General features: G+C 38.2%; 3 protein-coding genes across 3 annotated transcripts in view; 2 read left to right on the forward strand and 1 right to left on the reverse strand.

The window, feature by feature from the left end:
- The window catches only part of LOC117296119 (gamma-aminobutyric acid type B receptor subunit 2-like), a 28,911-nt gene extending 15,130 nt beyond the window's left edge, over positions 1-13,781 (reverse strand). Inside the window, exons 1-2 of the mRNA XM_033778991.1 lie at positions 13,702-13,781; positions 5,798-6,050 (exon numbers count right to left, since the gene is read on the reverse strand). Of these exons, the coding sequence (XP_033634882.1) occupies positions 5,798-6,046 (249 nt within the window). The 5' untranslated portion in view covers positions 6,047-6,050; positions 13,702-13,781. The remainder of the gene's footprint in view (positions 1-5,797; positions 6,051-13,701) is intronic.
- On the forward strand, positions 10,026-14,159 carry LOC117296120. The gene is made up of 5 exons (XM_033778992.1): positions 10,026-10,081; positions 10,363-10,556; positions 12,889-13,088; positions 13,737-13,874; positions 14,139-14,159. Exons 1-5 carry the CDS (start codon positions 10,026-10,028, stop codon positions 14,157-14,159), a joined length of 609 nt encoding a protein of 202 aa, XP_033634883.1.
- Positions 14,160-14,217: 58 nt separating this feature from the next.
- Positions 14,218-22,726, forward strand: LOC117295748 (gamma-aminobutyric acid type B receptor subunit 2-like). The gene is made up of 14 exons (XM_033778478.1): positions 14,218-14,376; positions 14,836-14,937; positions 15,350-15,415; positions 15,611-15,799; positions 17,135-17,365; positions 17,657-17,720; positions 17,871-17,960; positions 18,931-19,087; positions 19,291-19,423; positions 19,757-19,864; positions 20,180-20,305; positions 20,629-20,774; positions 21,191-21,383; positions 21,495-22,726. The coding sequence occupies exons 1-14, from the start codon at positions 14,272-14,274 to the stop codon at positions 21,651-21,653; spliced, it is 1,869 nt and encodes a 622-aa protein (XP_033634369.1). The 5' UTR covers positions 14,218-14,271; the 3' UTR covers positions 21,654-22,726.
- Positions 22,727-23,892: the final 1,166 nt, after the last annotated feature.

A 23,892-nucleotide genomic window follows, 5' to 3' on the forward strand; every position in this document is an offset into this window, starting at 1 on the left:
CATGGCCATTAGTGAACCGTAAACAATCTTTTTATATACTGATTTTAACGCGTTTTTTATTACTCGAATTATAATCAATTTAATACAGCTATATTCAAGTCTCCCGAAAAAAATCTTCTCGGTCCGCAGTAGTAGAATATTTATAGCAAGACAGTTTTTTAAAGAAAAAACTCTACCTGTTTTGGTAAGTATATAAAATATAGACCAATTTAAGAACTGACTCCGCGGTGGTACAGTTTATTACGATGCTATAAGCTAAAGTAGTAGTCCCAGCCTACTTTCTATACCTTCCGCATGGGTAGTAAAAGGTAAAAAGCAGGACAGTTCTTTTCAGAACTGAGAAGTGTCCCGAGCAATCCGATAATCTACTCCGCGGTAGTAGAATAAGGAAAGACAGTTCTCTTAGAACAAACTCTACCTGGCAAGTAGATACACACATGGTGTTACCGCAAACCAAATATAAATATTCTTTATTTTTTGGACTCAAATAAACTCAGACTCTTTTTTTGCTAATAATTTTAATAATTTTATAAATTGTTAACAAGGAACTCAAAAGCTACCCGGTTGGACAAGAAGTTTGACAATACAAGAGATAATTAGTTAAAATGTTTTCACCAAAAAACCTTTGTAACAGTATACGGGAGCTTCTCCAGAAACCATTTAACAATAGGGAGCCCCACAACCTGAAGGGATTGTTGGATATGGTTAAAGGAAAAGACGTGCCACGTTAAAAAGAAAGTTAAAAAGAGCTAGGGAGATATTTCAAAGAGGACGAATTGTTAGTTTTGACCCGGAAGACAAACCGAGGTACTTACGTTCTTCTCTAATTGCTATCCCCAATTGTATTTGAAAACTTCTTAACCCCCATTTATTCGTTTTTTTTCTTCGATGTTTACATGAGCCTTAGGAAGTTTATTGCATACTTTTTCCCTTCTTTTGTTTTGAAGGGGGGGGGGTGGGGGTGGAGCCGAGCGGTGATTGGGGGTCCGTCATGGCTATTACCAATTACATCTCAGACCATAATAAAGAGTATACATAAACCCTTCGCCACTGCACACGCTCAACTTGTGCCTTAAAATATCCAATAAAGTTCAAACCTCACGTTTCCCTTCATTATAGACGAACGTGTCAATACGAGGAGGTTGAGGTTCCGTCTCTTACATCATTCTGTTCTGAATGGACCCTGAATCCGTTTATAAATCACCGTCTCGTGTTAACCGGTACGACACTTAAACACACGACCGAACAAAGTCAATTTCATTTGGCGACACTTTATGAAGCTTTTTAGCCTTCTGAATGGATGTTCACACGAGCGTCCCTGAAAGAGATAAACATTATTAAGCATCCCTAGCGGAATTGGGTATTGGACGTTTTCGGTTATAGAAGCATTGGTTTGTTGAAAATCACATCTGAAAATATAAAAAGTGGCGTACGGTAAAGAGTAGTGCATTTGAACAAAACTATTTAAAATAGTGCCAGGTTCCATTGTTATCCCAAGTCTTTAGTCTTGTGATGTGGTTCCATTGTTATCCCAAGTCTTTAGTCTTGTGATGTGGTTCCATTGTTATCCCAAGTCTTAAGTCTTGTGATGTGGTTCCATTGTTATCCCAAGTCTTTAGTCTTGTGATGTGGTTCCATTGTTATCCCAAGTCTTTAGTCTTGTGATGTTAATTTCCAAGACCGAGGTGTACAGGTGAATAAAATCAATCAAGTTGTCTGAAAACGGTTAATTTAAGTGAAAACTCGAGGTTCTCTGGACTAGAATACAGAAATTATGGTAAAAAAGGACATTTTGTTTTTACATGGGTTTTATATGACAACAACCAGGAGAAAACGATAAACTTTGAAAACCCAAGTACATCGTCATTCTCGGGTAAAGAATAATGATAATAATGATCAAAGTTTAACCACCAAATGTTCATGCGGAGTGCTGACTGTGTTGAAGCATAATCCGTGAACCCTTTAAACATCCGAGGAAACAACCCTGGTCAACAAAAACTCTGTATTATGCATCAATGAATAAGTGAGTTACAGTTTAACTCGCCATGGATATGTTTTGTTTTATCGCTTCATCGGTAACGTTTATAAAACCAATCCTTGTGTGCAATTATTTCATTCTTTTCAGCGTATTCCTGTGATTTCGTATTTGCGAAAAGAAATTTACCGGAACCACACGACACTGTTGGCCAACTAGGAGGGCAATGAATTGGAATGAGTTCGTCTAATAACTATTTCGAGGTATCGCACTTTAATACTGCATGGGTCTCTTTTGTAAAGTGTTTTCCTTTAAATCGTTAACAAACGAGTCAATTTAACTTCTGTGTGCGTTTAAATAAAATTAGGTTGGAGTATAATATTTTGACCCTTTTTTTTGCTTTTAATAACATTAAAAAGCAGGGTTTAAACAATATTACTGAGTGTCTCGAGAAGGTCAGAACTTGAGAATAATTTGTCATCCGGGTTAAAACCCCAGATAGCACGTTTTCGAGATGGAAATTTTGGGTTAATTTGGCACGTGGCATTTTGGTTTAGGGCATGTGGCATTTCAGATTGAATTTAATTTGCTGTTGAACGGAAGGAGAAATTTGGAATTGGATGTGCAAACAATCAGAGCATGTCATGGAGAAAAAATCATTGTGTCTGTATAGCGCCATCGCAATATTGTCCTGAAACAAGATAGTATACCAATCTTCAAAATAGCTGCATTGCATGTTATTCCATGTAGATATATTTTCAAAGGGTTATAATATATAGATAAATTTAATAACTGAATTTAGTACATTTGAAATGCCCGTGGATATTGTTTAGCTGGGGTTAGGAGTGACGTCATTGCCCCTAACCCCATTTTGTAATTTCGTCGAAATTCCTTTTTTTCGTGTGTGGGTGGGTGTGTGTGTGTGGGGGGGGGGGGCAAAATTAAGTAGTGGGAATTGAACCAACGACCTGAAAATCATTTGAAATAAAAAAATATATATAAATGTTGTTTTCACCTCAAAGTATGAACATTATTTCCAAACTTACAACAGCGTAAGAGACGATGTTTATGACGAGTTCCAGTCAACTTGATCTGAAATGTTAATTATCTTTGATGTTCGTATAAACGAGTCATTAACGCATGGTTAGCTTTCGCGTTGATTTCTTCGGTCTTGCAATTAGTTTTATTCACTTACAATGTACGCTGCAGTTTAGCTACACGGTACAACGCGTACGGAATTTCTTATCAATCTGTAACGTCGGTCTTGCTATACCAATTAATCTAATTATTGCGCATGGCGTGCACAGACTAGAGTTCTAGGTCATCTAGGCCTGTTTTTGATGTCACAACAAAATATCTTAAGGTTGTAAACATGACTGGAATAGACATTCCAATAGACAATGTAAAAGGCATTTATTCACCGCTGTTTCATTTAGATCACAGCAGTTGATGAAGCACATGACTCAAGAACAAAATTAAATAACGAAATTGAGGAAAGGGAAACAGCACGAAACAAGAGATATGATTGGGTGAAAAGGTGATATTTGAGGCCAGTCACCACAAAGCCTGGCGTGTCTACAGGCTGACATTAAGCTCTGTGGAAGAAAACATTACAGAGATGCTCCAAGGAACTTTGCCATCCATTCGTTTCAAATGGCGCCAACAAAATAAATAAATAAATACAAAATTCCAATTCATTTTCACGGATTCAAAAATCCATTATAACGGATTTGAAGTCCGTTACACGGACTCGCAATAATGGATTATGTGATAACGGGTTCTGGATCTGTGAACAGATTGGAAATGTTTTTTTTTGTGGCGTTACTTGGACTTTATAAGTGTTGCAGCTTTTGGAGTAAAAGTATGGACATTATTAAAGACAGTGGACACTATTGGTAATTGTCTAAGACCAATGTATCTCAACATATGCATAAAATAACAAACCCGTGAACATTTGAGCTCAATTGGTCGTCGAAGTTGCGAGATAATAATGAAAGAAAAAACACCCTGGTCACACGAAAGTGTGTGCTTTCAGATGCTTGATTTCATGACCTCAAATTCTAAATATGAGGTCTCGAAATCAAATTCGTCGAAAATTACTTCTTTCTTGTGAAACTATGTCACTTCAGAGGGAGCTGTTTCTCACAATGTTTTATACTATCAACCTCTCTCCATTACTGGTTACCACTGAAGTAAGGTGTTACCAATAGTGTCCACTGCCTTTAATGAGTACGGAAAATGTCTGGTTATGATTGGGTTTCAAAATGGTCATAGGCAACAATGAATAATACCACGTACACGAAGTTCAAAATTACTTCAGATGGCTCAAAAAGATAGGGAATTAAGAAAATAAAGATTCAAAGCAAAATTGCAAGAATCGTATAGATGGAAATAATATGCCCTATTTCTAACCATATAGTTTACAGGTTGTAACCAACGGGGTCACGGTATAAATAGTGATTCACAGGGGCACAATGACATAAGGTTCATTTTTAGATATTCGCAGCTGCTATTGTCTTATGATTAATGTTGATGCATTGCATAGTATAGATTATACAGTTTGAGGTAACACTATAATTATAGCCAGGGAGACCAAATGAAACTTCTCCCGTGACAATGAAGTTAATAACGAGAAGTTCCCTCGAGCTCTACAAGCAAAAGTCAACCCGGGTTGATTCTTACCTTTGCCAGCTTGCACATCCCACCCCCTATACCCCGCAGCGGTAGAATGAATATTCAAGACAAGATGTCAATGCGTGATGACGCAGACAACTTTACCGGCGTCTATTTTGTTATATATATTTTTTTCATTTCTGCTGTTTTCAAAGGTTATTTTTGTTTGCTTCGGTTTGTTAACTTCCTTTAAATCAGTCCTGAAAGTTTCGCTTGTCTTTTGTTATAATATTATTTCCCTTTATTTTATTTTTAAATTCGGTTTTATTTGTTCATAATTTATTTGCTGGGGCCTTTATTGTTAGGTGGGTCCTTGGTTGGCATTTCACACCTGCGACTATTTTCTTGTAATCAGTGAATAAAGCAAACAATGGATCGCAACGTATTGTTCTCTAGCGGTGTAGAAAAAAACAAGCAAGCAAAGAAATAAGCAAAGAAATAATGAAAACATAGCGGCAAGACGAAAATAGACTGGTTGACAGAGTTAACTTTACTTTTTGCCAAAGATAAATATCTGATTCTGAATTCGAAGTGCATTGTTTTCAAAATAACGGCGTGGGGTCAAAACTGTTAAGCAGCAGGGGACACATTCTCAACAGTTTTAACTCCACGCCGTTAGACTTCAATTAATCATTTAAGCCCACAATGCAGTTACGAAATCCCACACTTTAGAGGCTCTCAAGTTCACATGAAGTGGGATTTTGGTACTACATTTTGGGCTTAATGGTTTGATAGTAATCTAACATCGTAAGAGGGGTGCTAAGGTTATATACTCCCTTAACAGAAGGGTCCAGAAGCAACAGAATGGCTCCTGACAAACAAAATTAAAAATATATTATTTGCATTTCTTTACAGAATTAGTCTAGCCCAAAAGACAAGCTTTCCCATGCTCATGCATGCAGAATGTTATTTTTCTTAGGAGGAAACCGATCAAACGTTCACACCCAGTTCTTGAAATTATAGTTTTGCACATGACTTGCCTGTGTACAATATTCCAGTCAAACTGTCGTAACGTTCCTCTTTCGGGAACAAGACGTAAGCCTACAATAGGGTATGCATTTGTCATGCGTTAAAACTACACATTACAATTATGTTGCATTTTGAAAAGAGAAGTATAATATAAAATATAGATTTGAATTCAATTCGTACCTGCGTATCAGTCCAATTCACTATAAGTTCGTAATCTGGTAGTACATCACTCCTATTATTGATATCATCAACAGCTAGTTTACATCCAGCAAAAGCTGTAGGCCCGAAGTCCGGGGAAGACCCCTTGGTCAGTGGAAGAAGTCCACCGATGTAAAGTGGTTTTCGACCCGGTGTGGTGGACGCATAGTTTCCCGCAAAGCCCATTACCAAAACCAAGATCCAGACGCTTTTCACCGACATGGCGTCCATCAACCTGTTCACACGGGTGAATAATAACATCTCGGTTATACCACTGTTTTATATCACTACAATGCGGTCGTTAAAAACAGTTTTCTGGATACTTCCATTACCAGCAGGGGTCCACATACAATTGATGAAATCACACATTGCCAAAAACGGTAGCTACCCAAATGTGTTTATAGTGATTTTATGGACGGTCGTCAACATAAGTTGTTTTTTCTTTTAATAATTGACAACTAAAGAAAAGCGTGAACGACACTTGTGTGAAGTTTAAAAGTAGATATGCCTAAATACGTGAATTCAAGCAATGGATGCTCCCAAACCACCCTTCTAAAACGCATCAACATAATAAAAGTCTCTGCCATGAGATTGGCCAGCCTTGTTTCCATGTGAACACTGCTAAATGACAGGTTTTGTACTCGGAAGTGATTTTGTCGATGTTCTTTATAGCCTAGATTATTTATTTATTTATTTATTTCCTTTATTTACCCAGGTTGAGCCAAATCAGTAAAAAACTGGTTTCCATTTGGGCCCTGCGAACAAACTAACATGTTAAAAGTGAAAATAAAATCACACACTGTAAACAAATTGGGTAAACAAATTCCCAACTTTTTACCCAGTTAAGGGCGAATAGTGAACTCCTCCAACTTTTGGGCAAAGTATTACCCATCAAAGTTGGGCGCTCTGATTGCCAAATAATTGGGTAATATTTCATCATCAGTAGTTGGGTATATTTTGGTAACCAACAGTTGGGTAATATTTTGTTTACCCATTTTCTGGGTATTTAATAATTATCAATTACCCACTTATTGGGCGATGATTTTATTCATGATCTAGTTAAAATGTTTAACCATTTTCGGTGTTATCCAACAAATGGTGAATGTATTTAACCCTTTGATTTACAGTTTCTCCTGTGATACGTCATACAACCAGGCATATAAAATATATTTTCCACGATGGCAAACGGTGGTGAGTTGTGACCTTGGCATCTCTCTCAAAATCGTGAGGGTGCTCAGTGGTTTGTAGATGCTTTGGAAGGTTAGTTTTTAACTAAATAAAGTTTGTTTCCTGTTCAGTTGTTGTACACAGTCGTGACAGTTGCAGCGCAAGCAATGCAGTGATAGTTCCATGCATGGGATTGTATTTCATACACAAAGCAACACAACAACCACGCATACATGCCACAACCGGCGTTGCACATAATGGCATGATAAAACTGAAACTATCACAGTAGTGTCAATGTGTTGCTCGCTCTGCAATTGTCACGACTATATGTACGACTGAATAAAAAACACAACTTCATATTTAGTTAAAAACTCACCTTCAAACTGGATCTATATCAACTGGACAACCCCGCTCGTCACAGCCACTCCTCCACCCGCCATGTTGGAAAATATCTTTGTTCTACTGTTTAATGCCCAACTTTTTGGCAACTCTTTAATCGTAGAGCGCATGATCGGACGATTTTGACCAACTAATGTGCAATAAACTGCCCAATAAATAAGCAAAAAGTGTAACCAACAGTTATGATGAATTCGGATTACGAAATATTTTCCCAACACTTGCCCAACTTTTGTTCCGCTTTTTAAACAAAGAATGGGCAAACAAAATGTTTGCCCAACAACACCAATTATTTGTTTTGTTGGGCAATTATCGACCAATAATTGTTGAAGTTACTTTGCCCAACAAATGATTTGACCAACGTTTTTGCAGTGCATGATAAAATTACGATATAAAAATTACGTAAACATTTAAGAATGTTACGGAAAATTAAAAGCAATATAAACAAAAAATAAGAGTAAAAAAATATTACAAGAGTAAATTGTATAAACTGTCACAGCCTTGATATATGATACGGACAGAAAGGAGAAGTGGAGGGGGAAGAAACGAGAAGGAGGGGAAGCTAACGTTCTGCAATATAAAACAAGAATAGTAATTTAATAGATGTAAAAAAGAACAATTATTTTATAAAAAAAACACCGTAAAGTTATAAACACTCGTAAAGTTAGTTTATTATAAAAAAAAGTATCTTATTTTTGAAGTTAAGGCCAAATTTAGAGTAACGAAGCATTGATATTTCAACATCAAGTAAAACACCATCGATGAGAAGGGATAACAATTCCAGGTATCGTATACCAACGAAACCTCGCTATTTGTAGATTATATAGCTCGAGTGTGCGTTCATTGTACGTGCACTTAACAATTCCAAAAAATATTTGTGACAATTTTTCCAATCCCCGTATTTAAAAATCGTGGCATTTGAATGGCCCTAAACGATTATATTACTACGTCGACTCAGTATCTATTATATTAATGGGCTAGTTTATCTAAAGTCTTGTAAACTGTGCATTTTAAAATGTTGTATTAATTTACACTAACAAGTTTTTATTTGTTTTCAATCAGGCGTGTCATATGCGTGCTGCCTCAAAATATTAGGCGCTTGCCCAATTTGTATTTAATATTTATTATAGTTTCTTGACTGTAGGGAGTTAATTGCCTTGAACCGTTTTAAAAAAAGCCTTACGTTTCCATTATTTCAACGAAACCTAATGCAGTATTGTGGATGTCCTTTCGGACTACCTTCCTTTTCTTTGTCACGATAAGGCGATTTGAGACGTGGGGTAAAAACTATTAGATTTCAAACATGACCTTTATTCCCACATGAATCTGCAAAGAACAACGAGATAAAATAAAGCATCACAGGAACCTTCATTGGGGAGCTCCGAGGTTCAAATAACGGCAGAACAAAACGCCTACGGAAGTCAGGTTTTATGGAGACATGTGATGCTGTACCTATCCTAATACCTAATCCGTTCAGCACTGGAAGGACACACGGCTGCTTTATATACTATTTTTTTCTTTCTTTCCTGATTTGGGTTTTAGACGCTCGTCCAAACAACCTGGTGGAAATACCTAAAAGTGAGGACAGAAAATATTTCTACGGAATTGTTTCCTTAGAATATTCGGTCCACGGTTTGGAATGCCGGGGTGCGGGGTATACTGTTTTTTTTTTTACTTTTCAGATTTTGATGAAATGCTTTGGTGTCAAAAGTTTTACAATCAGTTGTTGCTCTATTGATGACCAAAAAGCCATCCCAAACCAGCTGTTTAAACAAAATGATGGTAAAAACATGAATAACCGATGTGATGTCAAAACACTATTATTCTGTAGGTCTACGTTTTGCAATCAAACTAAAAAACCTTTTCACAACTTGAAAAACAAAGACAAACTCACAAGAGCTAGACACTTATATTATGACTAGTAAATAACTTCTGTGCCTATGCCCGGAGGAAATCCGTACCCGTTACAAATATCTGTGTAAACGTTGGACTTTACGTCAAATATTCTTCTCTAGCTAAAAAGTTAGGTAATGACCTTTTGAAACATGAACGTTCAAGTGTACATTTTCTTCGTGCATCCAGCAGTGTGACAGAAGATTCAGTCCCCCATTATGGTGAACTGCGTACAAACTTCTTCTGATAGCGCCCTCTTTTGAATCAGCCTCCTTTAGCCCATGTTAATTACCCATAATTGGAAACAGAATCTAGAGTGGACAGATTTCCCTGGGACACTAGAACTCTAGTCTAGTTTCATTACGTTTTTACGCTTTAACAAGATTTGAAGCCGTTAGAGGGCGCTATAGCTACATGAACTGCTCAGCCCCTTCAGAACAAAATAATTTATTTTCTGAAAATAAACTCAAGCTATACTCATCCGAAATAAAATCTTGGAATAATGGCCCCTATCTTTTGGCTTGCAAAATAGAGCAAACATTATTATAGAGCTTTACACTGTACCCATATGGCAGCTCTATGAGTGTACGCAAAATGCTCTAAAATGAAATTCAACACCCCTATAGGAAAACGTACTTGACCTTTGTTCAACAATCCATAAGAGTCAGTACCTTCAAATCGTTGAATTGTGACTTTGCGTTTGATTTCTTTACAACCATCACCAAATGGCTCTAGCCGTGGGTTGATAGAAGGGATGCTGTTCATCTCGCCCAAGGACAAGCCCGCCCCCAACAAAGTCGCCCCTGACCGGCTGGCCCCACGTTTCAAAGTCGCCCCTGACAAGTCGCCATGACATGGTCGCCCCCTGACAAAGTCGCCCCCTGACAAAGTCGCCATGACATGGTTGCCCCCTGACAAAGTCGCCCCCTGACAAAGTCGCCATGACATGGTCGCCCCCTGACAAAGTCGCCCCCTGAAAAAGTCTCCCCACATTATTATGGTAATATAGTGGCTTAGGGTAAGGGTTAAAACAAAGTACGGTATGCAAACATTTGATAATTTAACAGTTTAAATATACTCTACCCTTGTAGGTATCTATTTAATAACTCCGAGCTGGGTCAGATTAACCGAGAGCTGGGTCGGATAAACCCAGTGCTGGGTCGGATAAACCCAGAGCTGGGTCAGATTAACACAGATCTAGGTCAGATGAACCCAGAGCTTGCTCAGATTAACCCTGATCTAGGTCAGATTAACCCAGAGCTAGGTCAGATTAACCCAGAGCTTGGTCAGATAAACCCAAAGCTGAGCTGGGTCAGATTAACCCAGAGCTTGAACAAAACATTGGATTTTGGCTCAGATTCTGCGCTAGTTTTACTCATTTGGGGTCATTTTGAGACAGATCTCGGAACCTGGCATACGTCCATTCTGTTTCGAGAACGATTAGAATGTAGGCCCTAACCGGCCATGTACCCCTTATAGTGATGAGATGTATCTATTATTGTCTTGCCAAAACGTCATCATCAAGAATTCGAAACCACACTCCAACTCATGTCAGACAGTAAGCATTCGAGACTAATACCGGCAGATTGTTTGGCCATGACAGTAAACACAAAGCTCTTTAAAAGTGTATGTACATGTACTGTTCCAGGTAGTTCAAAGCTTCGCTTGATGTCTTTTTAAAGCACCATTTTGTTCATATGTCCCTAGGAGAGCTTTTTTGCACTTCATCAGCTGAGGAGATAACTTTACACCCGCTGCGTTTACATACATAAGGCCTATAGTAAAATGCACTTAATGTGTCTGTTTTACGTTTGAATGACATATTGCCAATACAACTTACGTAGGATTTGAAACTTTACATGGTTGAAATACGAAAATGGAAAGGTTTGCGGTAACACCATGCAATGACTATCTCTAATGAGTTGGGGTGGTTCTGAACGAACCGTTGGTTTCAACTCCTTCAATAACACTTACATTGTCCAAGAAGTAGGCTACAGCAGCATTCGGTAGCACATAGCATTTTGTAAAAAACATTTTACTTCGAAGTACTCCGGTTATGTTAAAAGGTACCACTGTTTGTCATCCAAAATGGTAAAAAAAGAAGCGTTAATATTTGCAAAGCTTCACAGACTCGTGATGGGGATTATTAGTCCTGAATTTCGGCGATATCTAAAAAACGCGACACCTCTTGAAAGTAAATCTAAAATCTAAAATTAACTGTTTAAAAATATTGTATTATTTGAAAATAATTATCGAATACAAGGATGATGGAAAAAAAAACAGTAGGTTATTTGTACAAATAATGTATGTATTGATCATAACCAATGACAAAACACAATGGTCCATGTGAGGAAGAATCTAATACCGTGATGACCAATCAACTATGGAAAATAAACACACCAGGAAGACAAAGTCAACGGTAGACCGATGGACAGGACCAAAGAGTGTACTTTCCTGTCGATATTATTGTAAAAATAAACACCTTTGCAACGCAAGACAATGAAAACGATGGACTGTAAACATCAAAGAGTCAATTGATTGGACTGATATTCACAGAAATATACAAACCATTGCAGAAGAAAGAACACAACGTAGATGAAAGACAAACAACATCAAAGAATGGCATGGACTGATGAGGTCCATATATAAACACCACTCTTTGGCAGAAGAAAACAATGAAAACGTTGGACTGTAAACACTGCACAGTGGATGAGAATAAGTACAGCATCACAGATATACAGACCCTTGTTCGTCATCATCGTCAAGCCTGGAGAAGACTTCTTGAAGTTCCACACATAGCGGGTGTAAACTCAAATTAAATCAGTGTTATCATTAAAACATTGCGGATGTAAACCTGAATACTTTGAGTGACCATTTTGTCAGCTCTACAAAATTCAAATAAACATTGGACAAAGCTTCATTCGTGGAACTACGTTACGTTTTGTTTTATTTTATTCACTTCCGACTCGTTACTCTAGACTTAATTTCGTAATGTATAGTACACATTCCTAATTCAATTCCTATGAGCGAAGAGACGATACTTATGGTTGTGGTTAATTGGAATTGGCCATGCAGCACCATTTGTCTCTCCTTAGATTTACTTCTTGCAAACACTGGAATGCAAAATACATAACGATATTTTACCCACATAAACATTCACAAGTAGTCAGGTGAAATAGCGGAAATGACAACTTTCAGCCAATTAAAGATCTTCAAATTGAACCTCAGTGTGGGTGGTGCTTGAGTTGGTGACGTCATATGGGTGAACTCTTTATTATACCTACGTTTTTCGCTAAAATCAAAGTCATACCTTTTATATTCACTCTTTGTTTCCACTACACAGCGAGGAATTAATTGATTGGTAGACGGGAAGCAATTACAATAAGAAAATGAACCAATGAAAACCTTAGGCTTCAGTCAAGAGAACAGTTTAAACTGTCAGTGAACTTTGGTGTAAAGTGGAAACAAAACCCATAAGGACAAAACAAGTAGTGTGGGCGTCACTAATATAAATAGAAGTGATGCTCTAGCAGTACGATGCATTCAAGCTGCAGGTAGTGCCAGGCAAGTTGATATAATGCTGGTCAATTTGGTTCTTCGTCTGGTTATATTTGTAGCTGGCATCTTAGGCAGTTGTGCGAGAAATGTTTCACATCGCACACCCCTGTACATCGGCGGGCTCATGCCGGTCTTAAACGGAACATTCCAGCCTGGTCTTATCTCTCAAGCCGGTTCTAAGCAAGCCGTCGAGGACATCAATAATAGAAGTGATGTCTTACCAGGCTATGAAATTATCCTGGAATGGGCCGATACCGAGGTAAGAGTATACATTTTCCCTTCTTCGCAATCCTGCTCAGGGTGTACCTCCAAAACCTATGAACACTAATAGCACACAGTTCAAATCTCTCCTTGAAACTTATTATGTCACACTCAGGACTACTTCTGTGTCCGTTTTCTTTCGTTTGTTATTGGTTTACTGCACCTTGAACACCCATCAGGTAAAGGGTAGATGTGCGCATTACACGTATTATTCATTGTTTGCAGGTTGGTTTTGCCCGCACGTGTATCTATACCGGTATAGCAGATCCCCTTTCACACTGTATCTCTAATCCTCGTGGAATACGACCCCTAACCCAAACCCAACATACCCCGGTGTTTTACCTCTTACCACTACTATATGGAGCAGGGGCGGCTTCCCGGGGGTGTGCCTGTTCGCCGGACCAGACCTGGGGGAAAGAGACCCAATAGGGTGAAAAGGCCGGCCGTTATTCCCCAGGGGCATTCCCGGGGAACAAAGTATGTGTGAAAGGGGATGTAAATTGACACAACTGTGTATTAACTCGAAGCAAAATCTGACGTCGTGAACGGATACGGTAGTGTATACGAATGCTATGTACGTATGCAACTGTTAAACGATAACATCAACATACCTTTTTGAAACATCTTGTTGTCATTTGGCTTTAAGGGAAATGTTCCTTCGGCCTTGGATAGATTGTATGAGTTTATGTACACACCTCCAGTCAAGGTGGCCATATACGGCCCTGCTTTTTCTTCGGTGGCTGCAGTGTTAGCCGAAGTCATAGGAAAATGGAGTATCGTTGAGGTAAGTAACTCCTACAAAACCAGAGACAGTTTAGATTTTTGTTAGCATGATGTATATGTAAGAGCCGTAAAAGGAAAAATGCCGAATTATTGAATTATTGTTGCGTATAGACGAACAGAAACAGTGGATTGTCATTAATTTGGTGCTATATCAGTGACTGTGACTTTAATCAGTCGTCGAGAGGATCAATCAGTGAATCACATCCCTCAGAATCAAATAGAACATGATCTCCAGGGGGCGCTATTTGACTTTTCTATTATACAGTGGTTACGCCGAATCCGTTAAACACAGTTTATTAATTGAGGTCGTTTTAATATTTTTGTTTGTGTCGTATTAGGTGTCAATTGCCTCGTCACCGGTTCTAAGTGATCGTGATAAGTATCCACACATTTATCTCATGCAATCATCAGCTTCTTTCGGGACAGCTTTCGCCCAGATTATTCGACAGTTTGGCTGGGAAAAGATTGCCCTGTTATACCGAGCAGGAGAACCTCACCAGGCGGTATGTATCAAAGACAAAGTTCCTTTTAACATTCATTCATAAATACCTTTTCGGTCAAAAAACATCAACACTTTTTAGTCAAAAAGTAAAATATATTTTAACGCAAAAATTCTTATTGTTCGATGATTTCTTTCATTACAACACCCCTCCAGCTGTTAAATGGTAAGGCCCTCGGGTAAACAACTCCTTACAACTGTCCCGGCCGTTGCTCTCGACCAATCAGAATGAACAAACTGTCTTATAAGCACAGGTGCAAGCTCGCGTGTCACGCCCATGTTTCAACGCTTTTTACTGGTCATAAACAAAGGTTTATACACACCCACGACGCGCTCTCCACCAATAGGAATAGCGAAACTGTCCGAGGTATTTATGAATGCTAGTTTTTAATGGTAGTATCGCTGCCGGTTTGTGTGTTGTGTTATTTATTCAATGATTTCACCATGTGATATTCTTTACCAGAGAATGGCAGCAGTCAACGATGAGGCACTGGTTAGTAACTTCTCAATATTCCTTGCTGAGAGTTTCTTGAATGATCCCTACGAATCTTTATTACGTCTCAAGGTAATTATGAAGATTGTTAACACCTTTAGTGGTGAACCGTCGAATATCAAGTTGAAAGCATCTGTTGAGCATGGATAGGTTACTTTAATTCCTTTTCACATTCTACCGTTTAATTAAATTTAATTTTATTTCCACACAACGAGTCCAAAGACTAAACAACATATGTGATTAGCAAAGACATTAATTATTACTCTAAATCATCAAATAACACTGACAATAAAAACGTTGGGGACAAATAAACAGATCAATAAATAAATAAAAGAATTGGAAATGGGAAACTGCAAAATGGTAACTTACAATAAAAAATTAATAAAAAGTAACATGCAGAAATTAAAATAATAGGTTATATAATATACGATTCAATACATTTGTATAATTTGATTGTTCTGATATTTGATTTATATTTTTGCAGGGAAAAGACGCACGGATCATTGCTACAAGTTTTTACGAAGATACTGCGAGGGAGGTATTTTGTAAAGTTAGTATTAACCCGACTGCTTCTCCACAATGCTGCGTTTAGGGATTTCGACTGTGTCCAACTTGTCTGAACGATTTATATTTATTTTTTTAGTCGGAACTAACCGACATTATCTAGGAGGATAACCGACCGTTGGTTTAATGTAAAGCATATACTTTTGCTCAAAACAAGTAATTTGTATTTTCCTGGTCTAAGGCCTTTCATTTAGGTTTGTACGGTCCCAACTATGTATGGATGGTACCCGGATATTTTCCCGATAACTGGCAACAGAAAACAGACGGAGTCAACTGTACTGCAGACCAACTCAAGACTGCAACCGAAGGCTATTTGGCAGTTACTTTCAATAACTTCGAAAGAAGCAACGAGATTACTTCTTGTGGAAAGGTTAGAAAATGTTTCTCTATAACTCCCGAATCCCGGGTAAGAATTGACTCAGATTTCAGGTCAACGGAGCCTGACACATTTTCGGGCCAGATTGACAGAGAAAACAGCTTTAACAATGAGATTTGTTTCTTCGCTTACAGGTTGACCCCTTCGGGATCATGTTGACACAGATTGTAGGTTATACTGACCACACACTGGGTCAAGCCCCACGGGACGCGCATCGGGTATGTTGTGACTGGAAATTTGTATTGAAAGTACGTCCACCATTATGTCTGCATCAAAATTAGTCTGGTCCCCTGACCAAAGATTCCTTGACGTCTCTTGTTAAAAATCTTAGGTCAGGTATCACCCACGGTTAAAAATAGAGCATGACGCAACTTGTCAGGGTCGGGAGTCATCTCCAGGGAATGTCTGCACTAGTTGCGATAACGTAACCCTCCTCCCGACGGCCGCCAGGCCGTAGCGTTACGAGATTATTTTGATCGGCAAATGACAATCTGGTTGAACACGTATAATTTCGACAGCTAGTCACCAGATTTGCCCTATTTTTACTACTTTCAAAAACCATGACACTTAATCCCCAATCAATGTCTAATGAACACTCAAGTCAAAACACCTAATTTATTTAGGCACAACGCCTGCGTTTGCTTTAAATAACAATAGCTGACATAAAAACTCCTGGATCTACGGCCGACAGGACTGACATTTAATATGATTCCATACCGACCATCAACGATACTGTCCGAATGTTGACGACAATACGTTCGGAACATTTCGGTTAAATTCGAAAAAGGAGGAATTCCTCCTTTTTGGTCACGTGATTTTGGGTGATACCGGACGCTAAATTCGACAGAGCCTAGTCGGAGATTTTTGGGTCTGGGAACCAGACTACATCAAAATGCGATACGCAGTCTACTGAATGTTGACGACAACACGTTCGGAACATTTCGGTTAAATTCGAAAAAGGAGGAATTCCTCCTTTTTGGTCACGTGATTTTGGGTGATACCGGACGCTAAATTCGACAGAGCCTAGTCGGAGATTTTTGGGTCTGGGAACCAGACTACATCAAAATGCGATACGCAGTCTACTGAAAAGTGTGGTATCAATTAGGGGATGACCAATGGTGTACGAGTGGTCAACATCAAGCAGCCTGCTTGGTGGTCAATTAACGGACCAATTCCAGGAATTTCTTCAGGAATCAACATCGGCTGTGATTAGTGTGCAAGAATTTAAATTTGAATAACACGTGGCTGTAACAACAGCTGTTAACCTTGATAACCCCCAAAACTTGCACATTTGTTGTCCTAATGTTTCCCTTCTCTACTCCATCGCAGAGTACAATTGACTTTCAGCTACACATGGAAGACGTTGTGGGATACACTCTTACCCGGACTGATGCTGCACTGGCTGCGTTGGGTTACGATGGTATGTGGGCATTAGCAACGGCCATGCATCAAGCTGAAACTTTATTAAGAAGGAGACTGGATACCTACCAGTACGGGGATGAGGAATACGCACGGGTAGTCGGTGACACCATTTTGAATCTGGAGTTTAGTGGTTTGTCGGTGGGTAATAAGTGTTCCAAATAACCTAACATAAGAAAGCCTTCATGTTCTCATTTATTTTCCCTCATTAAACCATTGCACCACCCTGCACGTGAAGCTTTCTGATATATTTTAATATTAAGCGTTTAATGAACGGTGATCACTGCACACGTGCAATTACCCTAGAGAAGCATCGATCAGTAGGTGCCCGATCAACTCAATCGACGATGGTATTGAAAGTAGCGATGTCCTTTTCGCTTTGAAACTGAATAAATTCAGATACTATTAACGAGTTTTCTGGTTTTTTTCCAGGGTCCTGTCAAGTTCACCAAGACTGGCGCCAGGATTGGCAATTTACTGGTAGAGCAAAATATAGGTAAGTTTAGAAGGAGCTTATGCCTATCACAACTCGACGTTTTGATCAGTAAACTCCGGTCGTCTATATTAAAAGAGTACGTCAAGTTCTTGTTGTGAAGTAAACATGTTATGGCTTATGTATAACTATCTTTTCTTTCCACATGTCTAGCCGGCGAAGATATCATTGTGGGAACATTTGACAACATCAAGAAAAAGCTTCACTGGAATATTCCTGTTGAGAATCTTTGGTATTACAGTGGTAAGTGATTTTGTTTATAATAGCAAGTTGAACGAAAATGTCAAGTCGTGAACTTTGCTGAATTTCATTTAAAATGTTTTTAATGAATAAGGAAATCGAGTCATATGATTATAAATAGGCTTTAATTGTGTATCATTTTGAATACCCTTATCCAGCGCTTTCCTGAGAGATTTGCGAAAAGCTCCGTCACGTGTTCTTGCTCAAAACGTCATAGTTGGGAGCTCCAATTTGTAAAGCCGCTTTGTTGCTGCGTGGAGGTGTAACAAACAAACCCCAACAAATGACGTCAAAGCACTGTCCTTTGACGTGCGCCGTCAGCGGCAGAACTGTTTTTAGTTTTTCAAATGTTTTTTTAATTGTTAATTTAATTTTTTTTTAAATGGTGTACAAACGCAGTATAAACAAGTTAAAATACAATTTTCGTTGAAAACATCCCGCTCAAGTAGCTGTTGAAAGGGTCTTACTCATAATGAGTAAAAACAATGTCATGCTAATAATTTTCGTCTTAGTGATCATAAAGTCGAAATGATTTTAGCATGTCAAAACGTATTTTCATGAAATTGTTTTCCTAAAAACTGCAGCACCTTAGCAACTAATATTTTAAGGTACGCTTTCTATCATTATCATTATTTAATGTAAATCTGTGGACACTGTGTTTTGTGTAACAAAAAGTACCCACAGTTTTTTTTACACAAGAGACATTGATTCATTGTACTGTATTGTATTGTATTCATACATAAAGACAGCACACCCAATATCATGAACTTCTTGAAGCACAACAAGTACGACGAATATTCGTAGTTAACGTTTACCATCTAGCAGTTGCCACATGCCATATTTAACTGGTATCCTGCGCATTAGTATTTTGGTAGAAAGTTATTCAGAAATATTTTTCTGCTGAACGCAGCTCTATGAATTATGTCCGTATCCAGTTGGTAGAGTGTGCAATGATTCCATTTGTCTGTAATAGGAGGGCATCCCCCGTACGATTCTGACATCACTGTAACCATAGTGAACCTACAAGCCACGCCCCTTCTCATCGTAGCCATCATGTCGGTATTGGCAATTCTTGGAATTGTCCTTGCATTGATGTTTCTGGGATTTAACTTTTGGAAGCGCAAACACAAGTAAGTAGTAGTTACGTTTTAACACGTGAATACTGCACAAACAAAGCAGAATCCCGAAATTAAAGGTTTTAGTTTTCGACCACGTTTGAAATTTGAGATCAGTGGTTCCATCACTCAATTATTTTTTTTTGGGTTGGGACTGAAAAAAAATCATAAAGCAAACAAGTTATAAATTTTTCCCATACCTTTTCTTTCATCTGCAGACAAATAAAAATGTCCAGCCCCAATATCAATAACTTCATAGCGTGTGGTATCATGATGGCGTATGTGTGTGTGATGCTACTGGGCATTGATCGTTCAATGGTAGATGACAACTCGTTGGTAACAATCTGCAAGGTAAGCAAGTATTGCATAAATCACTCAAATCAGCTGGGCCAGTTTCATATCTGTGAATTTCGTTCACAAATTATATAAATGCAGTTAAAACTTGTCGTATTGTCTTGCTGTAAAATAGAAACAGTTAACTGTAGTTTGAATTGCTAGCTGTTCAATCCTAGAGCTCTTATGAGGATGTATAGCACTGCTAATTGTGTTTTATATTTGTTGTCGTATCGATGGAAACCAAACTGATTCGTTTGAAGATTACTCTGCAGTCTTTATGCTAAAGTTTATAAATCTGTCTTCCTACCAACATATTTGATTTGTGCATTGTCCCTACTTTATTTTCAGACTCGATCCTGGCTCATTGCAGTGGCATTCACGCTTGCTTTTGGTGGAATGTTCTCAAAGACGTGGAGAGTATACAGTATCATCATCTACAACAAAACAAAGAAAAAGGTAATTGTTGATTGTCATCAAATTAATTATTATGATTTTTGTTTCTCTTAAACGTAATAAAACGTCTTCTACTGACTTGCAAAACGGCAATTATCGAATATGAGAAAAATACATAAAATTCTTTGGGTGCTCAATAGGTAGGTTTTTATCATGAACCCCTGTCTTGTTGTGTACTTGAAAGCTCAGAAAATCTTCAGAGGTTTTCAGGGTGGGAGTCTTTCTGTGCAAGATCTGGCACACACATAGGGCACAATAATTGTGGTTGTTTGTTGAAGTTTTTAACTGCTGATGCTTTTTATGTTCATTTGTGTCTAGGTAATCAAGGACCGATATCTCTTTGGTATTATTGTTGTGCTGCTTCTGGTAGATTTCGCAATCCTCATCCCATGGCAGATCATTGATCCTCTACATATTGAAGAAGTTAGAATCAATATTCCGCAGGTACGCAAGCATTATTCTTGGCATTACTGCCAAAATTTCAATGAATATTTAGATTTTTAAAGAGGACACAAAAAGCTGAAAGGCACTGGTAATAATAATTGACCAGTTTTCTCAGTTGGTATATCCAAACATAAAACGCACAAAATTATTGAACATCGGCAAACCAGGTGCTTGCATACATAAGATTTTATGAAGTATAAACGCAATGTATTTGCGTTTACGATCATCCAACTTTTACATTTTGATAACAATAGAGATAAAGATATCCAATTCACTGGACATGGACGTCATTTTAATAAAGAATTTATGTTTAACTTTCTCAGACCGAGGATGATTTGGCAAACTACAGACGGTATGAGATGCTGTATGTAAACTGCACGTCTGAAAGTAACAACATATGGATGATGGTTATACTCGTCTACAAGGCGTTTGTCGTGGTGTTTGGCGCGTTCCTGGCTTGGTCAACGAGGTACAAACAAACAAAACTTGCCTTTGCTTTTGTTTGATTTATCTAATGCCTTCTGCAAACCCATACGCTTGAATAATATAACCAGTTATAAACAAGCATTTACATGCACATTTTCCAATAGTACGCTAAGGGCAGTAAATCCACAGAGAGGATGAACAGTCCTGGGTTAAGATTTAGGCATGCATCATGTACTCGAAGGGCTTTGTACATTCATGGCTGTTTTGAAGTTAACCAAACCAATGTTGATAACCAATGAGCATGTAGTTGTTGAGAATGTCATGATTCACGCGAGTGTTTTGGAAATTCGCGCATTTTGATATCAGTTTGTTTTAATTACAACGAAGAGAGAACTAATCAACCATTTGAACAACCTTATCACCATTTTTGTAAAATGTTGATTGTCTTGTGTTTTTCAGAAACATCAACGTTCCCGGTCTGAACGATAGTTACTACGTAGGTCTATCAATCTATAACACCGTCATCTGCTGTGTCGTTGCTGTGCCGTTATCTTTTCTCTCAGTGTCTTCAATTGGAGTCACTTATGGCCTAGTTTCTTCTTTTATGCTATTTTGCATAACGACTTCGCTTTGCATGATGTTCTTCCCGAAGGTATGTTACAAAGTTACAGAATGATTCGATACAAAACAGTTCCATTACTCCAAACCCATGTGAAATGAACCAATTCATTGTATTGAATTAACTATATCTGTTTAATTTCAGCTGAACGCCGTGTATCGTAATAAAGTTGAAGAGAATAGCTGGCCTACTGGGCTTGGATTTATAACTGGTACTACTCACATCTCAGCATCGATAGGACGTGACGTTCAAGACACTGACCTTAGTAACGTACCGACCATAAGCAATATTGTCAAGTCTTAGGTACTAAATGAGTAGCAGTAAAGAACTGCACAAATACTGAACACTCATTAAGATTGAGTAAATAGGCTTGGTTTCACACCCATAGTATGGAGGGCACCTATAGCACTTAAGTCTGCATGTGTTTCTGTAGATTGCAATAATAGTGTGCCAATGTGCACATTATGTTTTCTCAAATCAATTGGCAAACCATGGACGTTTTCCTTATTTTGTACTTATGGTTTCTTGGGCGATGTGAGGAAAAACCATTCATAAAGCCATTTATGACTAAGTGAAGAGAGGGGGAAATTAGTAGACAAAGAAGCAAATTAAGATCACAAAGTATATCAGACTCTTCTGAATCGGTTGATTCTTTTATCAGATTTCATTATACTGGTTATTGCATCTCATGCTACAGATTGTTTCGTATAAACTTTTGGATATTTCAGGGAAACATATTGACTTCTAGGCACAAAGATATTTTGTTATTGTATACAAAATGAGCAACTAACCAATCAATTTAAATTGTCTTGTTTTACCCAAGCACCGGTTTTTATGTGTAAATTACTATACACAGCACTTTCCAGGGTCATAGAGTGTTTAATTCACGAACGTTCTCGCAATTATGCGCGTTAAAGTACACGATTCAGACGTCTTTATCACAGTGTACAGTATACAGGAATCCCAAAAGTAATGCAAGGTCTGCACTGCGACTGTGTTTCATTTCATATCGATATGAAACAGTAAATGTAACTTCAGAGTTTTTCTTTAAGGATGATTCTGTGCTTAATCATATCAATTTCAACTAGTTATATGACTACCAGATTTGCTCAATATTAGTTAAATTCAAATAACAGCCAACTCCATTAATCATTAAATTGTTATTTCGAGATGTTATTTACAATTTGTTTCGAATTATATTTTGTTATTACTTAAGTGTTCTTATTATGCCACTGTTTCCATTCACTGACAGAAGTTACGATTTCTATGAGGTTTTTACACAGTTTGTATGTACAACCATCTTGTAAACACAAGTAATAAATAAGGGAACCAATGTGTGGTGAAGAGGTTTTCAACTAGTGGTTTAATCCCAACGAGGCCTGATTCTTGGTAATTTTACGTCAAGGTAAATTATCAAGAACCAGGCCTCGGCGGGTTTAAACCACTAGTTGAAAACCGATTCAACACACTTTGATTCCCATTCATAAATACCTTTTCGGTCAAAAACATCAACACTTTTTGGTCAAAAAGTAAAATAAATGCAAAAATTATAATTGTTCAATGATTTCTTTCAACACAATACTCCTCCAGCTATGAAATGGTAAGGCCATCGGGTAAACAACTCCTTATAAGGGAATGTTGTGCGCGTCGCGCGTATCGCGTGATGCGGCACAACTGTTTCAGCCGTTGCTCTCGACCAATATGAATGAAGAAACTGTCTTATAAGAACAGGTGCAAGCCTGGTGTCACGCCCATGTGTCAACACTTTTTACTGGTCATAAACAAATGTTTATACACACCCACGTGACGCGCTCTCCACCAATAGGAATAGCGAAACTGTCTGAGGTATTTATGAATATGTATTAAAACCTGTCATTAAGTTACCCTGAATCCATTAATGACCGCCCTTTTTATAAGAACTCCAAAAGATAAATGACTGTCATCAACCATGTCTTGTAGCCTACGGATGGCTTCTACGTGGACTGGCAAATTTGCATCATATCAGGGCCCAATTTCATGGCTCTGCTTTACCGCCGTAATCTGCGCTTACGATCACGATTCCCTGCTTACTTGCAAGCGCCGAATTTCTGCGCCAGATAAAAGCGTAGAATGCCTAGTAGTAACTTAGCGCGGAGTACGCGTGAACAGAGGGCAAAGCGCTAACCCGTGAAACACGCTTGCGTAATCACAGAATTCCTTTCTTCCCAGAAAGGAGTTGTTTGCCCAATCCGTGCTTACGGTAAGCAGAGCCATGAAATTGGGCCCAGATAGTTTGAAGTTAAAAAGGGATTGTTTCCGTTAAAACATTACACTCTAAAATTGTATAACGTATTGTCGGAAAATGTGTATTAAATAATGTTCAAGATGTCTATAAATTAAACTTGTTTGCACCTTAAAATCAGCTCATTTACGAAGAGTGGGCTATCTTTATTGAAACCCGGCCCTTATACTCAGCAATAGCTAGTTACTTGACAATGCAGTGTCTCATCGAGATGGTTTATTTACATTCCTCATAATGTGACACTCACTATAGGGAAGAGAT

Source organism: Asterias rubens, chromosome 10, assembly GCF_902459465.1.
Source record: "Asterias rubens chromosome 10, eAstRub1.3, whole genome shotgun sequence".
NCBI lineage: Eukaryota > Metazoa > Echinodermata > Asteroidea > Forcipulatida > Asteriidae > Asterias > Asterias rubens.